General features: G+C 40.8%; 1 protein-coding gene across 1 annotated transcript; it reads left to right on the forward strand.

Annotated features, from left to right (window-relative positions):
- The first annotated feature begins 1676 nt into the window (after nucleotides 1-1676).
- On the forward strand, nucleotides 1677-26440 carry LOC124275746 (interferon-induced protein 44-like). Its single transcript, XM_046711401.1, has 8 exons — nucleotides 1677-1762; nucleotides 14389-15017; nucleotides 15354-15421; nucleotides 16502-16613; nucleotides 21150-21226; nucleotides 22079-22225; nucleotides 24065-24236; nucleotides 25029-26440. The coding sequence occupies exons 2-8, from the start codon at nucleotides 14399-14401 to the stop codon at nucleotides 25301-25303; spliced, it is 1470 nt and encodes a 489-aa protein (XP_046567357.1). The 5' UTR covers nucleotides 1677-1762; nucleotides 14389-14398; the 3' UTR covers nucleotides 25304-26440.
- Nucleotides 26441-27292: the final 852 nt, after the last annotated feature.

A 27292-nucleotide genomic window follows, 5' to 3' on the forward strand; every position in this document is an offset into this window, starting at 1 on the left:
GTATTTTTATAATTTGGCTGCACGCACACATATGATTGGTAACACGAGCTCCATACAGGTGTGCATTCAAATGTATTCAGATGCAATGCTTCCTTAAAATCAGCACGTAATTACATCAGTAAGATGAATAACATGCAATCAGAAATATTACAGTAAGGGCCAATAAGTTTCAAGAAAGGATTGATAATGTTCAGGAATATGCACTTCAGCATATTCCTGGAATATTCAAATGTTACAATACATGTAATTGTTAATTCAGTTTAGAATTAACCACTGTGGGGGGAGAACACCGATGTTCGGGATTGTGATAAGCTGGAACGCACTGGAAGCATTTCCTTATGACTGTTGTTCAATCAAGCTGTTAATGTGTCATTAAGGAGAAATGAGAAAATATATTAATTATTATATAACGTTAACATTTAAACTTGATTCCCGTTGCAACTGGGCTGGTGCATGCGTGGATCGGTCAGATTGTAAGCGTTACTGGCTTATGTGAGACGTTCATTCTTCTACGTAATTACACATATTCACATGAGCCTCACAATACGCTCGTGTGAAGCCAGTTTCTGGTGTCCCCCGCCCTGATATTGCTGGAATATTGCTAAAAGCGGCGTAAAACCATACTCAATCACTCACAATTATCCTCTTTCATAACCATTAAGTCTCAATTGATAGAAACAAAAACAAAAGCTAGTTTAATATGCCCCTGTGAGGTTGGAGATTCATTTTGGGCTTCTGCATTACAGAGAAAGCTTGATGGAAGGCAGGCGCGTAGCAAGCCAAGTTTTTCGTGTACGCCCGATAGGTTGCAAGGCTTTGTATTTAGATAGTATAGAGGTCTTGCCAAACTTTCATTGTGATCTTTAACCAAAATAATGTGTAAGCCCGGGCTTTTTTCATAATGGTAGCTACGCCCCTAGACTGGAAGGAGAACGACATGGTTCAGGAGGTTCATTCTCAGGACGTGGACATCCTGAAATTTTGCATTCGCAGGACGTGGACAGGCGGGGTACTTTTGATGTCGTCTGTTGTTTCTGTAAGGGACTAACTGGTCGTGGAGTGTTAAAATGTGAACTGTTATCCGGAACTGTTAAGGCTTCATGACAACTACTCATCCATACTTCCTGTGATCAAGCTGTCAAAATCATATCTGACCGTACTCACTACTTAAATTCGGAATACAACCTCCTCCCTTCAGGCCGCCGCTACAGAGAGCCAGTACATCCTTTATTCCAAGTACCATATCTCTCTTAAACAAATGTGAAGATACCTAAATCAAAGAATTTATGTTAATATGTTTGGTATCTCTCTAATGTGTCAGTAGCTCTGCTGATGTAACACAAATTCTTGAAAAGGCATTAAAGTATTATTCTATTCTATTCTATTCTATATATGCTTGTCTTAAGAGGCGACTAACGGGATCGGGTGGTCAGGCTCGCTGATTGGGTTGACACATGTCATCGGTTCCTAATTGAGCAGATCGATGCTCATGCTGTTGATCACTGGATTGTTTGGTCCAGACTCGATTATTTATAGACAGCCGCCATATAGTTGGAATATTGCTGAGTGCGGCGTAAGACCAAACTCACTCACTCACTCCTGTGATCATAACTACTTGAAGCGTTGTAAAATGTATCTTATTTCCCGGGTGTTTGGAAAGGCAGACAACTCCGTGAACCATTTGACGAACAGAAAATAGGATTCAGCGAAATTCGTCCACGTGTTCATGGTACCGGTGAGACGACGATTGTGTGATTCAAAGGTACATATTTGATTTTACTGACGATATATCTTGACACTCATTGTTTACATATGATCAACATGTCCTTTTATGATAATTGTAACCTGGGACGACTTGGTCCCATGTCTGAAGTCGTGAGCCGCGATGTGACCCGACACTGGTGACAGTCATGACTTGTGCTTACATCGCGGACGAAACAATTTCATCCTTTAGAGTATCTGCTAATCACAACGCGAATATGATAATTATGTAGAATGCCAAAACACTTGGAGTTATTTCCTGTGTTTGGGACTGAAAAAGTTTGATATATACTTCCTGTTCATGTCTTTATACACATATTTGTTACCGTAAATTTGTCGAATTCTGATTGGTCAGTAGCCGAAGCATACGAAACCATGTAGGCAGATTCGCCAGGGTATATGGACCGTATACCCCGGCCCGTCATACCTCGAATTCGATCATTTTAAAATATCATAAACTAAGGCAAAATATCATAAACTAAGGCATCACGAGTTATCTCCCTTTATGTGACTGTTTACTGTTTCATTAAACATACAAAATAAAGTTTATTAGGTCTTCAGACGAAAGTCTGGAAGACATACTGTTATTATCCGAATATTATTAGGTCTTCAGACGAAAGTCTGGAAGACCTACTGTTATTATCCGAATATTATTATTATTAGGTCTTCAGACGAAAGTCTGGAAGACCTACTGTTTTTACCCGAATTATTATTATTATTATTATTATTTGTACGTTTTTTGTGACAGCTCTACTGACCTAACCGCTAGGTGGATTTTCATGAAACTTTCAGGGATGATAGCCTGTGTGCTGAAATTGATACATAGTCGAAAAAATCCCGACTTCCGGGCTTCCGGTAAGGGCAGACAACCCAAAATGTCGAAATCTGTACACCTGAATAACTCAAAAACTATAAGAGATAAATTGACCAAATTTTCACTCAATGTAGACAACATCATTCTCCAGCGACTCAACGCATACCGGAAGTTGGCCGCCATGATAGATTTTCCGCAATTTTGGAAAAACTGAAATTTTTGCGGATTTGCACGTTTTGACGGTGCCTGTCTTTGAAAATCTTCTTCTCCAGAACGGCATATAGTACAATCGTGTTCGATACGCCGTTGGAAAGCCGATACCCTGGACTACTTAGTTTGCTCAAGGCATGTCGATATCTTGAATGGTTTTGGAGTTATCGCCCTTGGAAGTTGGTGATTTTCTAAGACGCATTTTCATAGGGTTAAGAAAAAGGTCTCAAGTCTGCGAAAAATCTATGTATTCCATTTTTCTAAGTACCATCCTCTAGGTAATTGGATGGGAAACATTTTTGCTTCACATCATGGTTATGAAAAAATCAATAATAACGTCACCATTACGACACAAACACAGCCTTCGCGATTTTGCACATTTCCGCACTTTTTTGACGGTGCCTGTGTTTAACAATCTGCTGCTCCTGAACGGCAAATAGTACAATAGTGTTCTATATATCGTTTTAAAGCCCACACTCCGGACTACTTATGTCGTTCAATGCATGTCGATATCTTGAATAGTGTCAGAGTTATTGCCCTTGGAAGTTGGTCAATTTTTGGCGAAACGCATTTTTATAGGGTTCACAGCTCTGCGACGACACAATGGATTTCATGTTTGAAGGTACCAAAATGTAGACAATAAAATGTAGAACAATTTTGCTTCACATTATTATTATGTAAAAGTCAATAGTTACGCCACAATTACGCCACAAACAGTGAGGGACATTAGGATTGCGCATTTTTTAGCTGGAGGAAGTGTCGTAAAATCTAGCAACACTGCCGACGTCCTGGTTTTCCAGTGCCCACAGAGCCCACAGAAATAGTTCCCTCCCTGGAAGAAAGGATTTTTGCATCTCTCCTTTAGTATATGTCTGTATATATTGCTCAATTCCTTTGGTTTGTTTGACTGTGCCTTCCTGTTTGTTTATCTGCAGTTTGTGAATTTTCCGTTTGTGTGAGAAGCATTGACTCAATGCCAAATTCATCTCATAAACACTGTAATGGACGCTCCAGGTGGCGTCCAAAGAAACAGTACAAGTGAAGGTAGCCACGAGGGGTGTATGGCGGAAGTCTGAAGACCGCCAGTATTGCCCTGGAGGCAATCCTAGTTATTATTATTATTATTATTATTTGTACAGATTTTGTACCCGCTCCCCTGACCTAACCGCTTGGTCGATTTTTATTAAACTTTCAGGGATGATAGCCTGTATGCTGAAATTGATACAATGGCGAAAAAATCCCGACTTCCGGCTTCCGGTAAGGGCAGACAACCCAAAATGTCGAAATCTTTACACCTGAATAACTCAAAAACTATAAGAGATACATTGACCAAATTTTCACTCAATGTAGACAACATCATTCTCCAGCGACTCAACGCATAGCGGAAGTTGGCCGCCATGATAGATTTTCCGCAATTTGGGAAAAACTGAATTTTTTGCGGATTTGCACGTTTTGACGGTGCCTGTCTTTAAAAATCTTCTTCTCCAGAACGGCATATAGTACAATCAGGTTCGATACACCGTTGGAAAGCCTATACTCTGGACACCTTAATTTGTTCAAGGCATGTCGATATCTTGAATGGTTTTGGAGTTATCGCCCTTGAAAGTTGGTGAATTTTTTAAGACGCATTTTCATAGGGTTAAGAAAAAGGTCTCAACTCTGCGAAAAATCAATGTATTCCATTTTTCTAAGTACCATCCTCTAGGTAATTGAATGGGAAACATTTTTTGCACATTTCTGCTTCACATCATGGTTATGTAAAATCAATAATAACGTCACATTACGACTCAAACACAGCCTTCGCGATTTTGCACATTTCCTCACTTTTATGACGGTGCCTGTGTTTAACAATCTTCTGCTCCTGAACGGCAAATAGTACAATAGTGTTCTATATATCGTTTTAAAGCCCACACTCCGGACTACTTAGGTTGTTCAATGCATGTCGAATATCTTGAATAGTGTCGGAGTTATTCCCCTTGGAAGTTGGTCAATTTTTGGCAAAACGCATTTTTAAAGGGTTCACAGCTCTGCGAAGACACAATGGATTTCATGTTTGAAGGTACCAAACTGTAGACAATAAAATGTAGAACAATTTTGCTTCACATTATTATTATGTAAAAGTCAATAGTTACGCCACAATTACGCCACAAACAGTGAGGGACATGAGGATTTCGCATTTTTTCAGTTGGGACATAACTAAGTGAAGGAAGCGGCGAGTGTTGCTAGATTTTAGTGTCGCTTCCTTCAGTTAGTTCTCATCTCACTGGAAGCGCCAGTAAAATCTAGCCACAGTCGCCGCTTCGTGGTTTTCCAGTGCCTACAGAAATAGTTCCCTCTTGAACAGGCCGCAACTCCGTTGTTCTTATGTCTACAGTCAAAACAATTAGTGTCCTGGAATTGTCAGGAATACACTTCAATACACTTCAAACACCCGTAACCCCGAGAGTTAAAATCGACGGTCCAGCTGGCGTCCAAAGAAACGGTACAAGTAAAGGTAGCCACGGGGGTGTATGGGGAGGTCTGAAGACCGTCAGTATTGCCCAGGAGGCAATCCTAGTTAGGTCTTCAGACGAAAGTCTGGAAGACCTACTGTTTTTACCCAGATTATTATTATTCTTATTATTTGTACGTTTTTTGTGACAGCTCTCCTGACCTAACCGCTTGGTCGATTTTCATGAAACTTTCAGGGATGATAGCCTGTATGCTGAAATTGATACATAGTCGAAAAAATCCCGACTTCCGGCTTCCGGTAAGGGCAGAGAACCCAAAATGTCGAAATCTTTGCACCTGAATAACTCAAAAACTATAAGAGATAGATTGACCAAATTTTCACTCAATGTAGACATCACCATTCCCCGTCGATTCAACTCATAGTGGAAGTTTGCCGGCAGAATAAATTTTCCGCTATTTTGAAAAAACTGATTTTTTTGCCGATTTTCACGATTTGACGGTGCCTGTCTTTGAAAATCTTCTTCTCCAGAACGGCATATAGTACAATCGTGTTCGATACGCCGTTGGAAAGCCCATACTCTGGACTACTTAGTTTGCTCAAGGCATGTCGATATCTTGAAGAGTTTTGGAGTTATCGCCCTTGGAAGTCGGTGAATTTTCTAAGACGCATTTTCATAGGGTTAAGAAAAAGGTCTCAACTCTGCGAAAAATCAATGTATTCCATTTTTCTAAGTACCATCCTCTAGGTAATTGGATGGGAAACATTTTTGCTTCACATCATGGTTATGAAAAATCAATAATAACGTCACCATTACGACACAAACACAGCCTTCGCGATTTTGCACATTTCCGCACTTTTTTTGACGGTGCCTGTGTTTAACAATCTTCTGCTCCTGAACGGCAAATAGTACAATAGTGTTCTATATATCGTTTTAAAGCCCACACTCCGGACTACTTATGTCGTTCAATGCATGTCGATATCTTGAATAGTGTCGGAGTTATTGCCCTTGGAAGTTGGTCAATTTTTGGCGAAACGCATTTTTATAGGGTTCACAGCTCTGCGAAGACACAATGGATTTCATGTTTGAAGGTACCAAAATGTAGACAATAAAATGTAGAACAATTTTGCTTCACATTATTATTATGTAAAAGTCAATAGTTACGCCACAATTACGCCACAAACAGTGAGGGACATTAGGATTGCGCATTTTTTTAGCTGGAGGAAGTGTCGTAAAATCTAGCAACATTGCCGACGTCCTGGTTTTCCAGTGCCCACAGAGCCCACAGAAATAGTTCCCTCCCTGGAAGAAAGGATTTTTGCATCTCTCCTTTAGTATATGTCTGTATATATTGCTCAATTCCTTTGGTTTGTTTGACTGTGCCTTCCTGTTTGTTTATCTGCAGTTTGTGAATTTTCCGTTTGTGTGAGAAGCATTGACTCAATGCCAAATTCATCTCATAAACACTGTAATGGACGCTCCAGGTGGCGTCCAAAGAAACAGTACAAGTGAAGGTAGCCACGGGGGGTGTATGGCGGAAGTCTGAAGACCGCCAGTATTGCCCTGGAGGCAATCCTAGTTAGGTCTTCAGAGTTAGGTCTTCAGACGAAAGTCTGGAAGACCTACTGTTATTATCCGAATTATTATTATTATTATTCTTATTATTATTTGTACTTTTTTTGTGACAGCTCTCCTGACCTAACCGCTTGGTCGATTTGCATGAAACTTTCAGGGATGATAGCCTCTATGCTGAAATTGATACATAGTCGAAAAAATCCCGACTTCCGGCTTCCGGTAAGGGCAGAGAACCCAAAATGTCGAAATCTTTACACCTGAATAACTCAAAAACTATAAGAGATAAATTGACCAAATTTTCACTCAATGTAGACAACATCATTCCCCATCGACTCAACGCATAGCGGAAGTTTCGCGGCAGGATAAATTTTCCGCAATTTTGAAAAAACTGATTTTTTGCCGATTTTCACGATTTGACGGTGCCTGTCTTTGAAAATCTTCTTCTCCAGAACGGCATATAGTACAATCGTGTTCGATACGCCGTTGGAAAGCCCATACTCTGGACTACTTAGTTTGCTCAAGGCATGTCGATATCTTGAATGGTTTTGGAGTTATCGCCCTTGGAAGTTGGTGATTTTTCTAAGACGCATTTTCATAGGGTTAAGAAAAAGGTCTCAACTCTGCGAAAAATCTATGTATTCCATTTTTCTAAGTACCATCCTCTAGGTAATTGGATGGGAAACATTTTTGCTTCACATCATGGTTATGAAAAAATCAATAATAACGTCACCATTACGACACAAACACAGCCTTCGCGATTTTGCACATTTCCGCACTTTTTTGACGGTGCCTGTGTTTAACAATCTGCTGCTCCTGAACGGCAAATAGTACAATAGTGTTCTATATATCGTTTTAAAGCCCACACTCCGGACTACTTAGGTTGTTCAATGCATGTCGATATCTTGAATAGTGTCGGAGTTATTGCCCTTGGAAGTTGGTCAATTTTTGGCGAAACGCATTTTTATAGGGTTCACAGCTCTGCGAAGACACAATGGATTTCATGTTTGAAGGTACCAAAATGTAGACAATAAAATGTAGAACAATTTTGCTTCACATTATTATTATGTAAAAGTCAATAGTTACGCCACAATTACGCCACAAACAGTGAGGGACATTAGGATTGCGCATTTTTTTAGCTGGAGGAAGTGTCGTAAAATCTAGCAACATTGCCGACGTCCTGGTTTTCCAGTGCCCACAGAGCCCACAGAAATAGTTCCCTCCCTGGAAGAAAGGATTTTCGCATCTCTCCTTTAGTATATGTCTGTATATATTGCTCAATTCCTTTGGTTTGTTTGACTGTGCCTTCCTGTTTGTTTATCTGCAGTTTGTGAATTTTCCGTTTGTGTGAGAAGCATTGACTCAATGCCAAATTCATCTCATAAACACTGTAATGGACGCTCCAGGTGGCGTCCAAAGAAACAGTACAAGTGAAGGTAGCCACGGGGGGTGTATGGCGGAAGTCTGAAGACCGCCAGTATTGCCCTGGAGGCAATCCTAGTTATTATTATTATTATTTGTACAGATTTTGTGACAGCTCCCCTGACCTAACCGCTGGGTCGATTTGCATGAAACTTTCAGGGATGATAGCCTGTGTGCTGAAATTGATACATAGTCGAAAAAATCCCGACTTCCGGCTTCCGGTAAGGGCAGACAACCCAAAATGTCGAAATCTTTGCACCTGAATAACTCAAAAACTATAAGAGGTAGATTGACCAAATTTTCACTCAATGTAGACAACATCATTCCCCGTCGATTCAACACATACCGGAAGTTGGCCGGCAGGTCAAATTTTCCGCTATTTTGAAAAAACTGAATTTTTTGCCGATTTTCACGATTTGACGGTGCCTGTCTTTAAAAATCTTCTTCTCCAGAACGGCATATAGTACAATCGTGTTCCATACGCCGTTGGAAAGCCGATACTCTGGACTACTTAGTTTGTTCAAGGCATGTCGATATCTTGAATGGTTTTGGAGTTATCGCCCTTGAAAGTTGGTGAATTTTTTAACACGCGTTTTCATAGGGTTAAGAAAAAGGTCTCAACTCTGCGAAAAATCAGTGGATTCCATTTTTCTAAGTACCATCCTCTAGGTAATTGGATGGGAAACATTTTTGCTTCACATCATGATTATGAAAAAATCAATAATAACGTCACCATTAGGACACAAACACAGCCTTCGCGATTTTGCACATTTCCGCACTTTTTTTACGGTGCCTGTGTTTAACAATCTGCTGCTCCTGAACGGCAAATATTACAATAGTGTTCTATATATCGTTTTAAAGCCCACACCCCGGACTACTTACGTTGTTCAATGCATGTCGATATCTTGAATAGTGTCGGAGTTATTGCCCTTGGAAGTTGGTCAATTTTTGGCGAAACGCATTTTTATAGGGTTCACAGCTCTGCGAAGACACAATGGATTTCATGTTTGAAGGTACCAAAATGTAGACAATAAAATGTGGAACAATTTTGCTTCACATTATTATTATGTAAAAGTCAATAGTTACGCCACAATTACGCCACAAACAGTGAGGGACATGAGGATTTCGCATTTTTTCAGTTGGGACATAACTAACTGAAGGAAGCAGCGAGTGTTGCTAGATTTTACTGGCGCTTCCTTCAGTCAGTTATCTCATATCACAGGAAGCGCCAGTAAAATTTAGCAACAGTCGCCGCTTCCTGGTATTCCAGTGCCCCAAAAGCAATGCGCTTTAAGTAACAACTGGGACTCCAGCAGTTTGTTTATCAGCTTGACTGTGCCAGGATCGCGCAAACCCGTTCTGCTACATCATCATGATTGCAGGAATCCAGCACATAAATGTCATTGAAAAACAGAAAAGTAATAACATGAAATTTAAAAGCAGACAATTTGTTAGTCACATTACACAGTTGCAATTTATGATACAGATAAACATCCCACAGGTCGTTCACTATCAGATAAAAGCGCTCACGCGGGAGAACAGATATCTCTTATAAAAAGACTACCACTGCAAAGCGTGGTTCACGTGCAAATACGGGAGACGATGTGAATTTCAACGCCAGATGTAATTGACAATGACAAGGAGATGTCAAATCTGAGCTGGAAGTCATCAATGCCCAAAGAAATAGTTTCCCTTGAATTGGCCTTTACGTTACATCGGCATTATCCTAGCCATACAGCATCGAGAATAAGTTTGCATGAATAAACATTGTAAAGTACAGTCAGATATGAGTTTTGTTTCAATTTTTGTTTTGAATGGGTGTTTAACAAATGCACTATATACACATAAATCTATGGGTTTTTCACAAGAGCAGTATATGCACATACGTGTATGCGTCAGATAGCTAGGGTCATGGTGATACCAGAGCTCTAATCGTTTGGACCGTAGACCCAAGGATGGCGGAGCTACCCGCTGTGTTAAGAGAGATATCTTCTATGGGAACTATTTAAAAGGTACATGACCCCGCGACCCGGCTGCATTTCACCGATCCGCTCTCGTGTCAAAAACGTGTTCTGCCTGGGTTTTGGACGCTTTCTAGACCTTAATTACACTTCAAACACCCGTAACTCCGACAGTTAAAATGGACGCTCCAGCTGACGTCCAAAGAAACGGTACAAGTGAAGGTAGCCACGGAGGGGTGTATGATTGCCGTTTTGTTATTCTCTATTGAATGCTGTTTTTTAAAGATAAGCTAAATAAGGAGATCTTAAGGGTAATACATTCGCTTACAGGCGTCTTACAGTACCGTACACCTGTTTTAAATCACCGTGTAACTAATAGTATTTCTGCCCCTAGCCTTAAGGTACTCGTGTGTCAGCGTATTTATGTGCGTTATGATCTGTTGCGTGGACTATTTCTGTCTTTGTACATGCAATTTGTAACATATATGCAAACTTTAGAAGTAATGCATAAATAATCGATTCGAATGTTCAACCTACGCGAGTGCATGCGTAGATTTAATGATTTAATAAGATTCTGTAATGCTTATATTTAAACCAAAGAACACATCTAGAGCTTGGAATTGATAAAAAAAGCCAGCAAGCCTACGCATTGTTACGTGTTCACTTCCAAGTTGCAACACAGAAGACTTTAAGGCCAAACCTCAGTGGTTGTACTATTACAATGGCAGTATAAAATGTAATAGCAGCGGAAAAAGCAGTAGTCAGTACTGACTGACTGACTGAGTTTGGTTTTACGCCGCTTTTAGCAATATTCCAGCAATATCACGACGGGGGGACACCAGAAATGGGCTTTACTCATTGTACCCATGCGGGGATTCAAACCCGGGTCTTCGGCGTGACGAGCCAACGCTTTAACCACTAGACTACCCCACCGCCCCAGTTGTCAGTAGGCATATGTATTGGCAAATAAATGGTATTGCAAAATATTGCGATTCAGGTACCCGTATTGCGATATATTGGGAGCTTAAGTGTTTGACAGTGAGTGACTATGTTTGTGCATTTCAATCCTGTTTTCTACATTATAAGTCCCTTAACATATAACATCTGATAACAGCAATCTCAAAATTAGGTTGTCAGGGATTCGATTTTCTTTTTTATACAATTTATAGTATTACAGTATGACGTTTTGTCACTGAATAACGAAGGAAAACATTAGTTGTGAATGAAAGTATGTGTAGATTTTAATTTAAATCATAAAGGTAATCACAAAAACTTCATATATGTTCTTTACCCAATATACCGGTTCTCCGAAAAAAATATTGCAATACGTATCGTTTGAAAGCGTATTGCGATACCGGTAATATCGTGCAGTCCTAAAAGTCAAAGAATAATGCTATTTACCTACAGTAAAATATGCCCTGGCGAGATATAAATTCTGAATGTGTAATCTCCACGTATCATCTTCACTAGTCTTGATGTAATGTGAGATGATAGGGCCATGCGCTTGCCCTCTTAAGTAGCCTTTAAAAGTCATTCGGAAACTCGAGTTCTATGCTGGATTAATCTGCTGATTCCATATGATTCTAACAAGCGTTTAGATATGGCAACCTGCACATCAATATCCTCAGCTGAATCCTAACACAAACAGTAATGCAGCTTCAACGTTAGTTTAAAATTAATCCTGGCATGTCGAAGTGTGAGGGTTGTAAAATACTGTACAGATTCCCTAAGAGGAACATACGGAGACCACCGACATTACTGTCCAACAAGCATTAGAATGAGGTGCGCGAATGACGCGTTTGTGAAAGGAGAGGGGAAAACTGATCCACTACCTACTCGAAGGGGGAACAGGTGTGAAAACAGGAAAGGTGATTTTTGTGATCCTTGCAGTAATCACTTTCTACGCCATGATTCGGAAGCGTCGGGTTTCTGCTCAAGCATTTGTATACTAGTATCGTGTAAAGTGGACTGTTAAAAGAGTATTAAACTCTGCAGGTATTTGAAACTTATCATGTCGAACTCTAAATTGGGTAAACGGGGTCAAGTCGTTCATTCCCAAACACGTGAGGTTGCCCACAATGTCATTTAGTACATGTGTACTATTTCCGACAGCACACAGTGCATTCAAAAAAGCCAGCGATGCTACTGGTATATCTGCCAGGACCTTGAGCAAAATAAATGACGATGGTAAATGCGTACCCGCGATGGGTACCAGTAAGTTCACAAGCCCAGGGAAAGTGCGTACTCGTACCGAAGGGAAAACTGAATTTGATGATTTTGATAAATGCGCAATTCGCCAGTACATTCAACACTGCTACACAGTAGCCAAGACAATGCCAACACTGACAAGCATTATGAAGATGGCTACTGATGATTTGGGATATACAGGAAGTAAAGAAACAATGCGTAAATGTTCAAGTGGTTTCAAATGGCGGAAAACTCGTTCAGACAGACAGGTCCTAATGGAGCGAAAAGACATTGTTGCATGGCGTTTGAGATATCTCAGAATGATTCGCCAGTACCGTAAAGAACACCGTCCAATCGTGTACATCGACGAAACATGTGTACACGCCAATCACACAGTATCAAAATGTTGGCAAACTGATGAGGGGGGAGCAGTTGGCGATATTCGGGTACCATCGGGGACAGGTCCAAGATTAATTATAGTCCATGCTGGTACATGTGAGGGGTTCATTCCTAATGCTTCTTTGATATTTAAAGCCAAACAAAAGAGCGGCGATTACCATGACGAAATGAATTTCAACAATTTCTCTAAGTGGTTGCAAGAAAAAACTTATTCCTAATCTGCCCCAAAACTCAGTAGTTATAATGGACAATGCCCCTTACCATAGCAAACAAACAGACAAAGCTCCAACAACTGCCAATCGGAAAGATGAAATCAAATCGTGGCTACAAAGGCATGCTATACTTTTACACATTCAATGTTGAAAGCTGAATTGCTTGCACTTGTGAAATCACGTCCGCGCGGTCCCGTATATCATATCGATGAAATTCTGAAAACCCATGGGCATACTGTCCTCCGATTAACTCCTTACCACGCCGATTTTCAATGCCATAGAATTAATTTGGGAGAATTTGAAAAATTGGATTGTGTCCAAGAATTTAGATTTCAAAATGGCTTCTGTACAGAGGACTTGCTAAGAACGATTGTTATCTATTGGCCAGAAGGAATGGTCAGACTGTTGCAGACATGTGATGGAAATTGAGGATCGTTACTGGCATCGAGAAATTGCCCTAGAGGATGAATCGAAAAACTTGTCATCGAACTTTGCGTCGATACTGATGACAGTGATATCAGTGATAGTGATGATGAGTAGCAGATTCCAGAGACTTACATGTAGCAAATAGCAGATAAACTACCACTGAGCCATCAAATTACTAAGTTTTGTTTGATTAATTTATTAGTACCCCGTTTTGAATTTACATAATACATAATTCCCGTCGAGGACAGCACAAACGTATTATCCATAAAATATTCACACACACAGAACCTAGGCTAGGATAGAAATTAACTTTTGGTATTTTTTTATTGATAAACACAAAAATATTCGAGTGTTGTATTGGGTTGTGTATGGAAATCGTCAACCGCAAAATAGCAAATAGAACCCATTCCAGAAGAGCGAGAGTAGACTGACACGCTTCACAGAAGTTTATCGCTTTACATACCCTCGGCCCCTTAATGGTAAAGTGGACTGCACCGCTATTCAGATTGACAGGTTCAAATGACAGGTCGGCATTATTCTTAAGTTCGTCTCACAGTAGTAGTTGTTCTCCCACTGAGGCTACATGTTAAATTTTGTATGACTTCAGTTAACCTATCTTTTAAACAAAGCATGCTGACCCTTAGTGGCCTTGGGTCTGTGGGTAGCCTAGTGGTTAAAGCGTTCAATCGTTAAGCCGAAGGCCCGGGTTCGATTCCCCACATTGGTATTGTGTGTGAAGCCCATTTCTGCTGTCCCCCAACGCGATATTGCTGGAATATTGCAAAAAGCGGCGTAAAACCATACTCACTCACTTAGTGGCTAACCGTCATTTCCACTGACAAATATGATTCTTTTGACTTATTATTATTGATAACTCTTAGTCATCATTGAAAATAATAACTGCAAAACATTCGTTCAAAGGTCTTTAAGCCCTGTTCATTTCATCATAATATTTTTTTTTTATTATTTCACAGGCAATTGACGATGGCCAAGATACAGTCTCGCTACAAATCTATCCTCAGTAAATGGTTGGGAGGGAGGAAGGAATACACTCTGTTGTACCAGGCTACCAGAGATGGATGTAGTGCGGAGGCCTTTCATAGAATGTGCAATGACAAAGGCCCGACTGTTACCCTGCTGTATAACACAGCGGGCAATGTGTTTGGTGGTTACATCGCCGTGCCGTGGCAGAATACGCCAATAACTTGTTCTGGTGGTCATAATCCAAATCCAGCAGGTCAGACGGCATGGCACTGCCCATATTGCCGCACAGTGTGCAACATAAACAACGTCGGTACAACCAGTCAGTATAGCAATGACGCCACCGCCTTCATCTTCAGACTTACAGCCAAGAAGTCCTTCAAGCCAAAACTCTACCGTGTGAAAAAACCTGGAAATGCAGTTATGCAGAACTCCCATTACGGCCCATGTTTCGGGTCTGACCTACAACCATTTACGAAGAGTGTTACCAAGACTGACAACTACTTCAAGGGAAATGGGACAATAAACGTAGGAACCCACTACGACATGAATGGCGATGACAATAATGTGTTTTCTGGAGGCAACCTTCAGTACACCGATATTGAGGTCTACCATATCACGGGTAAAGACTTGAAATAACTTCTGAGCTCAACATATCATATTTCATTTCATTCAAACAATTACCTTTAGCAAGCAAACAAGTGTTTTGTTCACTTGCTCGTCTGTCTGTCTGTGTTTGTCTGTCTGTCCATGTCTGTGCGTGTGCGTTTGCCTGCGTGCGTGTGTGTTTGTGAGTGAGTGGGTTTAGTTTTACGCTGCACTTAGCAATATTCCAGGGATATATAATAAACTCTTATATATACTCATATAGGTATATACACATACTCCTTTGTGATATGTATATTGGACATGCCTGAATTTAAATAACACTGACCATGTTCTGTATACCTTCCTATAGAGCCAACAGGCATGCCCTCTGCTTCTATCGATGGTGCCTGGCGCAAATTTGGACAAGTAAATCGCGAGGTTCGTAAATAGTGATATAGCAACTGTTGTTACATGTTTGTTTATTTTCACAGAGATTACGTATAGATTTAAGATATGAGTGTGCAGATGCTCCTCGGTGAGCTTGTTGACTTATCATACTTCGGAAACTGTGGCTGAATTCAGGTTACACGACTTACATAGTCCCCTGTAGGAGTTTAACTTGATTAAATCATAACCGCCTGAGAACGGAAATTGGTACATCTAAAGTAGGTCTTGTAGCGATCTCACAAACTAATTGTTATATCTTCGAAACTTATATGTATTATTGATTCTAATATATGTGTACTTTCTCCAAGAAAGTAGTTTCTAAGTGATGGGCTAGTTGTCCTTGAAGGAAGGTTCACTGTGTCTTTATCATCCACTGAATGTTTTTTTGAAAGGAAACAAACCCTAACGTAAGATGTACTTTCGATTTCTAAACAGTGAGTGAGTGAGTATGGTTTTAAGCCGCTTTTAGCAATATGTCAGCAATATCACGGCGGGGGACACCAGAATGTGGGGAATCGAACCCGGGTCTTCGGCGTGACGAGCGAACGCTTTAACCACTAGGCTAACCCACCGCCCGATTTCTAAACAAGTGATACGAGTAATTGTCATGAAAAACACTGTTTGGTGGCACAGGTTTATCACACCACTGTACGTAACAAATGTGGCACCACATGCCGGAGTAGCAAACTGTGTTGATTGTCACAGCTAATATTTCAAGATGGTGAATGAATAGAATTAGACAATTTACAATATGTTAATTTACTCTGCAGGATTTACTATAAATATATATTAGTTATGGACTTTTTGTGATAAATAATACTCACATTGTTGTCCTTCATATTAACTAAAAACGATATGAAGAATCTGCAACACATTTGGACTTCTTGAACTGCCTTCTTAGATTCTGTCTCGAAATTGTAATGGCCTGTTTTACAGTGGTTTCCTATATTTTGACATTGTGAGTAATAATGATATGGTCACATGTAAAGATCTTTAGCACTTCATGACGAGGTGTATATTCAATTCCTGGAATGTTTTCTGATGTCAGTATAGCTTCAGCATTTCTTCCAGATGCTGCTGTCTTACATTGAACGATTTACACCACCGGAAGACAGCAAGGCCAAGGCTGTTAATGTGCTATTATTAGGTGCAGTTGGAGCTGGGAAATCCAGCTTTTTTAACTCCATCAGGCCTCAGACCACAATTATTTTCCTTCTTTGCTATCTACAGTGACATGCCAGTGCACCATAACTAATATCGGTCGTAGGCTGTTCTCCTGTTGCATGCTGACCAACCTGCCACTTGTCACTTAATCGGCAAAATATGAGCCTGGATCGACCATGTCGATTATGCTGTATCCACTGTAAACAATGGTCACCGGAAGTTACGAGCCGAAACACACCAGACAGCCTTGAACTTGGGGTCAAATCAAGGAAGGCTGGTGTCAATACCATGAGTAGATTGTGGACCCAAAAAATTTTGCAATAAAGTACAATGTCTTACCTTTCATTTAAGCTATCACAAGTCACCCTGAAAAAATCAGCACAAGCAGAACAGCCCATTTAAACAAGGCACTATATTCTCATATTTTACTTCCGGGTCATGGTAAAAGTTAAGGGGGGTAACTGTGGTCTGAGGCCTATCAGGACACCAAAATGTCTGCAAATTAAATAAAACTTCATCAATACTAAGCCCAGACACTATGTAAGGCTCACAGAAAGCCCTAACTCATACACAACTTGACTTATTCTCCTTTTACTCCATGCTGTATCTCTGGCATTTGAGTGTTAATTTTGGGCATGAATTAATTTCAAACACAATTCTAATTTGTCTATAACTCCATAACCAGGTGGAAATTGACAAAAACATCAAGTGTTCCTCTTTTGTTATTGCATGTGCTATCAAAGGACACTGGTTTCAGTCCATTAAAGCATTTTTTTTCATTTTTTTCTCTATTTTTACATACATACATGCATTTTATACTAAAATAATTCCATTAAAGTTCATATTTTCAACAAAATGAAAATTGAAACTGTTAACTTTTATTCATTAGAAAGCCCTATCTTTTCTCGTTAAATTGATTGGCTGCACAAGTAGATGTGTACAGCCAATCAAGTGCAGCGAGTCACCAAGCGTGTCCACTCTCACCTGACACCTGGCCAATACGCGACAAAGTGTCAGTAGGTGTGTATGGCTCAACTGCGATTTACACCAGTGGCACAAGACATGTGTATGTCTTGAGTTTCAGTACATTTTCTAATACATATACCTGCTTGTCAGTGCCAGTGACAACACACAGAGATGGGATATATAAGTACATGCTGTGCTCAGAGCTCATTAGTTCTATTCGACACAATCACGATGAAAGGCGACCGCAAGAGAATCAAGTCACAGTTCAGCAAAGGCCATACTCCCTGGAACAAAGGTCTCACCCTTGAATCGGAAGAGTCGGAAAGTGCCTCTCCACCCCAGATACCCAGGACAGTCACTAGGTTGAGTGCAGAAGACTTCTCCCCTGGTCACCAAGTCAAGGCTGGATGGCACTGGGCTGTCAACACCTGACTGCGATGGCATCTCTACTTCAGTGAGGCTGCTGCGTCCCACTTCAACGAGCAAGCATGACCTGAAACAAGAGTCAAGCAAAGATGACTTGGAGGGTATGCGACTAGTCGACACTATGAAAAGGTGGCCGAAGCATGGAACACAGCTCTGCGACTGCATCGGTCAACATCCAGTGACTGTGACGACCCTCAGCTGCAGATAGCCAAGGAGAGAAAATGGGGAGCATGCTGGAAAATAACACTGAAATGTGTCACATGTGACTTTGTAGCACCTGAAATGAAGTTATACAAAGAAATCGAGACGGGTAAACCTGGGCCAAACCCAGCAGCACCCAACGTGGGACTTGCCTTGGGTCTACAGGACACACCTATAGGAAATACGAGAGCGAGGTTACTGATGGCCAACATGGACATTCCACCCCCATGCAGGAGCAGTATGCAGAGGACCTCCAACAAGGTTGCTAAGGCTGTAACTGAACTTAACACTAAGGATATGGCAGAAAAGGTGGAGTTAGTGAAGGAAGTTAATCGAAAGAGGGGTACTGAGCCGTGTGAGATGAACATTGCTATGGATGGCCGATACAACTCGACAACAATAGCAAGCAGGAAGAAGCCAGGGCAGAATGCATCACAAGCAATCGGCATCGCCTGCGAAACTGTTACTGACAAGAAGTTCATCGTCGGTGCGTCATTCCAGAATAAGCTCTGCTGGACTGGTGCCTGGCTGAAAGCAAAAGGCATGGATGTGAAATGTCCAGGGGGGGCACCCAGACTGTACTGCGAACATGTCGGCCTTCACGCCATTCTCTGAGTTCAAAATGGGAGAGGACATTGGTAATCAGCTCGCACTACAGGGTGTACTCATAAAGTATGCCACAACCGATGGGGATTCGAAGTCTGCAGATGGAGTAGACAAAGCTCTCAAAGTGTTGGACCCAATGTGGAAGGTGCAAAGGCTAGCTGACCCAACCCACTTGGCTCAAGGACAGTTCCGACAATGTTACAGAGCTGATTTTAACCCAGATATGTTCCCCGGCACTACTCGTACACATAAAATGGAAGCAAAGAAGGTGCTGAGCCAGGATGTCAACGCACGGTGCAGCCTGATACTAAAAGAACTCATGAAAGATCATGCAGGTGACATGAAAACACTTCGTAGTATCTTACCAAGAGTGCTCGAAGCAACCCTCAAGTGCTACAGCGGCGACTGCTCCAGGTGTGCCCGGTACTCAGTTGTGTGTAGAGGAGGTGTAACAAACAGCTGGTGGCAGCGATCCATGTTCCTCGGCTGCAACAGTATCACTCATTTCAATATGGATGACAATGATAAACACTTGCTTAATGAAATTCTCAAAATGAAGTTAAGTGTAGAAGTGGTGGAACAAATGAAACTGTACACAGACACACAGAAATGTGAAGCTGCCAATCGATCACTGAGTATTTCTTTGCCAAAGAATGTAAACTTTTCAAGGAACATGATTGGGAGGGCTTCTTCTACAATTCACAGGCTCAACAATGGCCCTGGGACATCAGCAATCGACAAGTGCGACCATTCTGGGGTGAAACTTTCAAGCCGAGCTGTGCGGTCACTTGAACAAATGGACAAGGAGGCTACCTATCACAAAGACTATCAGAAAAGCCCCAGTGTTGTGAAAAGGAAACTTACACAGCATGGAAGCAAGATCTGTGAACATTTGAAGTCTAAACAGACTGACAAGCAGAGTGGGGACTACAGAAAGGGTCAGTTAGACCCTGTACCGTGTTTCAGCAAAAACCATGAACATTCTTATTCAAAATATTGAAAATGTGCAGTGATGCTGCAGAACTGTATGTCCTAATTACTTGCTAAAGACAGATACTGTTTAACTTTAAGTTTAAATACATCATAATGTCTCTAAAGCTATGTGTTGTGAATAAATGCTATGTCACAACTAACTGTGACTGTGGTGAAAATCAGGAAATATGAATAAAATTTTACTATATTATATGATATAGTATTTTTTCAATATACTTTGCCTTTGTTTTTCTGTTCTCCTATAACTTCAATGCCAAAAGGCAATCTGGGAAAGGTGCATGGCCTTTACACACACCCCTGTTTACACAGGCCACTCTGTCTGCATTTATGCTGTGTGGTTCAGCAGACAGGTGTTCGACATAGGTGCATTTACTGTTGTGGCACAAATGGCTGATGTCGTAATCACCTATGTCGAAGTTTTCCCTGTGTACTATAAAACTCAGCCTGTGAGCATGAGTAGTACGCCACTGGTAGGCAATGGGGCAAAAATACCGCAATACCCCATACCCACTGTGCTTGCATGCTCCAGTCCACATATGACATATGCCATTTTCCTCACTGAGGACTGAATTTTTCACAAACTTGGCTCTATATCTTTGGAAAAAGGCTTGAATATTAGCCATTTTAGGTATCACATGCATCTAAAAGGCACGTGCGGCGTAGAGATACATACATTCACCATAATTGAACCAATCTGTCTAAATATGATGCGTCCGCTCACTCACTAAAACAATATGCAATCAGAAAACTGAAATAAATTCATAAAAAATGTAAAAAAAAATATTTTCAGTTGAAAACACATGTATACATATTTCAAATGTTCCTGGCAGTAAATATGCAAAGTTTCAAGTGAATATTTTGAAAAATAACAGACATATAGCAAATTAAACACTTGCACTACCTTCACCATATCAGGCCTCAGACCACAATTATTTTCCTTCTTTGCTATCTACAGTGACATGCCAGTGCACCATAACTAATATCGGTCGTAGGCTGTTCTCCTGTTGCATGCTGACCAACCTGCCACTTGTCACTTAATCGGCAAAATATGAGCCTGGATCGACCATGTCGATTTTGCTGTATCCACTGTAAACAATGGTCACCGGAAGTTACGAGCCGAAACACACCAGACAGCCTTGAACTTGGGGTCAAATCAAGGAAGGCTGGTGTCAATACCATGAGTAGATTGTGGACCCAAAAAAATTTGCAATAAAGTACAATGTCTTACCTTTCATTTAAGCTATCACAAGTCACCCTGAAAAAATCAGCACAAGCAGAACAGCCCATTTAAACAAGGCACTATATTCTCATATTTTACTTCCGGGTCATGGTAAAAGTTAAGGGGGTTAACTGTGGTCTGAGGCCATCAACTCAGTCTTCCAAGGGGAGATAACTGGCCTAGCAAGGAGTGGAAGTGCTGACAGGAGCTTAACAACTACGGTAAGAGACATCGATGTGTAGCCGAACAGGTTCGACTAAACTTAATAGGCACTAGTAGTTCAACTGTCCGACTCGTCAGCCTACAATAGCCACTACTCCAACCTTGGCAATTTCTCCTGGTGATCTTCAAGCTTGCCATCTGGTCACAGCACATCACCCTCTTGGAGAATATCAAGTTCAACAGTCCATCGTTGACAAACCATAGGTCTTCATGACAGGCTCCAAGTAACACCATATCCTGGCTGCTTCAATACAAACCACTTGTATTTACTAATAACTGGTTTTATGTATTAATGCCACTTCAACAGGACCTGTTCAGTTGCCCATTATACCACCAATAACACTATTATTTTACCTCTTAATACAATTTAATACCCGTACAACTATCCAACAAATAATCAAATGTATAACACAACCCGTCAAAACATTACCCAATAATAATACATTTCTTATTCAAATAGTAAACTCACATTTCCACAAAATGTCATTCGAAATGCAATACAAAACACTCAATATTCAATTTATTCACACACTTCCAAAGAAATAATATTCAAAATGCAATACAAAATACTATCACGCATTTCTGCCACTAACATCACTGAAATACACGTCTGAAGTTTGCACCACGACATTCGCTGGGTATCTCCCTCTCACCCCAAACAGCCACGCTTTTTTATCACGCACTCCTTCGCACAGCCGGTTGCGTTCCCGCGCCCCGTTCTCCCGCCGAAAACACACAAAGGACCAGATCTTGACACTGACTAAACACAACTGGTACTTTATGGTGAGACAGAGTTCGACACAGTGTATTCTGTACATTTGCCGTTTCTTTTCTGTTTTGTTTTTCTGAAGTACCGACGTTACAGAGTGAGATCAAACGTGACCGGTGGAACCCTGAAGATGCGTTTTTGTGACACCAGGGGAATGGAGTGCGAGGGTGGCCTTGACCTTGTTGACCTCATTGCCGTCATCGAAGGTCACGTCCCAGACAGGTTCCGTGTAAGTTGTTTAGCCTTTCAAGATGCGATGCAATGCAACATATATTATGTACGTATTAGGTATAAAGACAGTGACATTTTACTACACCATGTTTGTCTAAATGGTGTCGGAATGAATTAGTCGCACGCCTCTGTGAACTGTCAATAGATCTTAGCTGTCACGACATGAGATGGATGTGGAGGAGAGCTGAACTGAACGATTCAGGCCTCGGAGCTTTACCACTTTGGCGGAACTATATGGAGCATCTATATGCTGGTGATGAACCTAGCAGTTCAAATCCTGGGAGTTAAATCATTTTTCATAGGCATTCGGATGCATTAAAATTTAGGGCTTTGTGGCACACTGCCGCATACCAATATTATATGAAAATATGGAAACGACTTACATGTTAATATTAACCCAATTGCACATTAAAAATGGTTATATATTATCTTTATTATACAGTTTAGTATTGGAAACGTAAATGTAGGATTATAGGGATACTGTAATTGGTTTATTGTGTGAACTAACTGGGGACGGTATCGTCCTGATTACCTGTCTAGCAGTGACCGTATCACTGAGACGACGTGCCAAACGGATATATAAATGGTTTGCATGACATTGTAAAGTGTTACGAATGTTTCGCCATTATCCTTGTTTCAACATTCGCACAATAAAATCATCTGTGATAAAAGCAGTGATGTGATAACTACAGATAAAACAACTACCTTCAAAATACTATCATTAACAATGTTTCTTTATCTCGGATAATTTACGTCTTTTGAAGACGTGGGGGGAGTTCCATGAGAGATCGTGTAAAGTGAACTTGTGAACTGTAATCAGCTAATAAAAGAGTGAGTGAGTCAGTTTAGTTTTACGCCGCACTCAGCAATATTCCAGCTATATGGTGGCGGTCTGTAAATAATCGAGTCTGGACCAGACAATCCTAGTGATCAACATCTTGAGCATCGATCTGTGCGATTGGGAACCGATGATATGTCAGCAAGCCTGACCACCCGATCCCGTTAGTCGCCTCTTACGACTAGCATGGGTTATTGAAGATACATTCTAACCCGGATCTTCACGGGTCGGTAATAAAAGACACATTCCAGGTAACGTGAAGCATTCAGGCAACATATCTGTCTTTATACAGATATATGCAAACGGATTAAAAGCTAGAAGTTCCGAATGCAACAAAATAAAGTCGCACCATTGTTGTGGGAATGTTATTCATCATGTCGCTTCCGATCTCAGTGTTATTTGTACCCAAACGGGTGTTCTAATGCTGGGGCATAACTATAGCGATTATATTCTGGGGTTTTCAGGCAGTTTGATTTTGTTATGATTTTTATTCAAGGTGGCAAAAATAAAAGCCGAGAAATTTGAGAAAACTGACTTTTGACCAGGTCAAGAATCTCCGTTTCCTATTTGAGACTGGCCGATCAGAGAACGTTCAGGGTTCATCCGGAGCTGCCATCTATGGAGGTGACCTAAGATCCTCTCGCACCGAGTTATGTCCTTGAAAAATGAACTTATTTCAACAAGACTGACCTACGAATTGTCCTTTCCTTAAGTAGGCGATGAGGAAACAAACTGCCCTCTTGAACTGTGTATATATGTATCTTTATTCCATTAGGACCTTGGACACATTCGCATGGAAAGTGGTGTTCGTCATCTCTTTTATCAGCATCTGCGCTCTGGTTTTCGTTTTCTGATCACTGTCAGTTTATTGGTTGCTTTTTAAAGATAAGGACGATTGGTCGCTAATGTTGACTGGTCATATATCCCACTACAATGGGGACACCTGGTGTCAATCCAGAGACGTTCACTCTTATCATTTGGAATTACGATGTTTTGTAGTTCAATCCAACTGCACCCATTGACTCGGACTGTACTGGGTACAACAGTAGTCCTTCTCCAGATGATAAGATTCACTGCATCGCCTTTGTCATTGACGGTACCACTGTCGACGTTTTCCCTGAGAAGATTCTTCACAGCATCAAATCCCTCCAGCAAAGAATAAACACCAAAGGTAACTTGAAGATAATGTTAATGTGGAAACAGTGATATAAACCATTACGTAATAATTGCTCGTCTAACGTATGAGCATTAAGTAAATAAGTGAGTTTAGTTTTATGCCGCTTTAAGCAATATTCCAGCAATATCACCGCGGTGGACTTTACACATTGTATCCAGATTGTATCCAACCGAGCCTACAATGTGACAGGCGAACGCCTTAACCGCTAGGCTACCCCATCGCTAGGCTACCCCATGAGGATTAAGTCTGTGGGGATGGGGATTAAACAAAAACAAAGGAGTAGTCCGAATGACTTGTCTATGTTAAGGGCTGGTACCAAGGGGTTGATTGAGAGTCAGGTGTAGCAGCGTCTTATATTTAGAATAAGGTAGACAGGAATCGAAATTACATCATTAAATAAATATAGGATAAAGAAGTGCCACACTGCCACAACAGACGAAGAGCATTCATGTCCGGTTGTAGGATCAAAACTGCCACCCAAACAAGATAGAACGTATGGTTGTTAATAGTTCTGACAGCGTGGTTTACATTTTTGGGGACAGTGAGGTTTTGTTGCTGGTTTGGGTATTCAACTGACTAAAGAAGACAAATAATCAAGGCGGATATTTACAAGCTGCGTTCCTGTGGCCGTAAATATTATGCTAAAGCTCATATCGACCTATATGCATTATTGGCTTGGCGATATTACTTATATTTCTGAGGAACGTGACTACGTTTTGAAGCGACTGTTTGCCATTCACATTATGGCAGCTGATTCGTGATTAGCTCGGTTATTTACTTCCAAAGGTATACCGCAAGTGGTCATTCTAACCAAGGCTGACAAGGTCTGCATCGAGGTACAGGAAGATGTCAACAAGATGTTTCACAGCGCCGCCATAGGTGATCTTGTGGAACAAGCGGGGCAACTCTTTGGTCTTCCTCGATCGTGCGTCTTCCCAGTGAAGAACTACGAAGATGAGGTTCAAGTGGACAGGAGTGTTGATATGCCCCTGCTGCTGTGTCTCAAGCAGATTCTCAGGTTTGCGGATGACTACCTTCAAGACTCTATGTCCTCTGACTAGAGGTGAACACCTCTGCTTTTCCAAGAGAAGTTAGAATAGATGTACACGTTGCAATCTGAAGATACCTGCGGGATCTTATAAGAGACAGTGCTGTTGCTTTTAACTAATCTGAGCTGTGGGTTTTAAACAGCTGTTAATTTATTCATCTGTGATGCTTGGTGATGGGTCATTGTGTAGTATATATTCCTTAGTATGGTCTTCCTATGAGGGTAACACGTATTTGTACATTATTATACACTCTGTAGCTTTTTCCGGCGTTGGCATTCATTCGGCTATGTCTACTCTAAGCAGGCATGTCGATCGAACCCCAGCATTGCTGAATCCTAGTTGCTGAAACTTAAATGCTTGAACATAGCGTTAAGATCATGTCAATGATCATTCGTCTAAGTGTCTTATGGCCTTGTTCACTGTGTCCATTTTTGTGCCGCTTTCCCATAGTCCGCTTTGAGTGTATGCATAGAAATAATTATTGTATCAAATATTTTCATTCCAAATCCTCTAAATTAACTGCCGCACTAGTTTTTGACTCAAACGTAAACTCACAGGTGATATTTCCTATATTCCTGACAGTTATGTTTCCTGGAGTTTCTTTCATTACCCTGTCATAGAGGTGGTTAATCGAAAATTGCGATATATTGTATTTGTCACTGATGGATTAACAGTATATCTCAAGTCATGTCATCAACCAATTCCCCAAGAACCCAGGCAACATAGCTGCAACATTCATCCCCGTCAAGACACTCAAAACATCCTACTCACCAATGGTAAGAGTCGCACCAAGTCTAGCCCAAGCGCTAGGAGATGTATTAATGAGATCACATGCAAAGGTGGAGATAAATATGTTTGAGAGACGCCCCACAGCCAGTATGAGAACACAATATCTCTGTTGTCAAAGCTCACATGAAAATGACACTTTCGGACTCCTCAAAATTACACTTCATTAATTGTGTTGACCGCCTTATGTCCAAAAAACAAACAATCCTTTTCTGCACTAAAATCAATTACGAGAACACAGCAAACTTTCAGAAGCTATTTTGTTTTTTAAAAGATATTAAAACAATATTCCTATGCAGCATTACTCTTTGTAAAACATATTTAATCAACTTTAATCGGAATAAAATATCTTAACTGCCTTGACACTGTAGTCAGCGTCCTGTTATTACCAGTACAATTACTACACGTTCATTGTACCTTTACCAGTGCAGATACGGGTTAGAATTGATCTTCAGCAACTCATGCTTCTCCAAAGAGATGTTCGAGTGGTCAGATTCACTGACTGGTTAATGCGTGTCATCTTATATCAGGAACTTTGAGCGATCCTTATAGTGTCAGTCAGCGGTTTGTCTGGTCCAGACCTATGTGACTACCTTGTCCGAAACGGACAAATCGGCCTAACCAATATATATTGCTTGTCACAGGAATTCCAATCATTGCGTTGCCTACAGTTTAAATGAAGACATGTCGTATTTGATCAGAAGCATGCCTCGGAGATTCCGTGCATGTCTGATCAACAGAGTTGGTGTTACCAGGTATAAGTGACGCTGGCTGAAAAATGAAAATTTGAACACAGACTTCCTTGATGGCCTAATGTACTACCATGTCATCACAACAACCAACAGAACCTAGAAGATCTGATCGCCCGACTCCTCAACAGATAGGAGCAAGTCATTTCTCTCTGTCACTGCCATGTGGAACAAAGGATATGTCTTGATGATCCTCACTGTGTCCACTAATATTAATGTTAGTGTACAATGTACAACTCCACTAATATTAATGTTAGTGTACAATGTACAACATCAGCACTCTTTCTTTTCTTCAAGGCTTAGTGGGGTAGTGGGTGGGGGTGAGTATTATGTCGGCGCTTATATCGAAGCAGTGAACGTATCAAAGGAATGATGCATTTCATTACAATGAAAATAATTCAGTTATTACGTGTTTTAAATGTACGAAACGTTTATTTAGTTCAGGCATATTAAACAATAACACACG

Source organism: Haliotis rubra, unplaced genomic scaffold (assembly GCF_003918875.1).
Source record: "Haliotis rubra isolate DU_JTF1 unplaced genomic scaffold, ASM391887v1 Scf202, whole genome shotgun sequence".
NCBI classification, from domain to species: domain Eukaryota; kingdom Metazoa; phylum Mollusca; class Gastropoda; order Lepetellida; family Haliotidae; genus Haliotis; species Haliotis rubra.

Excerpts from the sequence above, each read along its gene's own strand:
- LOC124275746 (XM_046711401.1), top strand. The coding sequence starts at position 14,399 with ATGGCCAAGATACAGTCTCGCTACAAATCTATCCTCAGTAAATGGTTG. Across the intron at positions 15,422-16,501 it reads TTGGACAAGTAAATCGCGAG|ATGCTGCTGTCTTACATTGA; the intron begins GTTCGTAAATAG and ends CATTTCTTCCAG. Across the intron at positions 16,614-21,149 it reads GAAATCCAGCTTTTTTAACT|CCATCAACTCAGTCTTCCAA; the intron begins CCATCAGGCCTC and ends TGTGGTCTGAGG.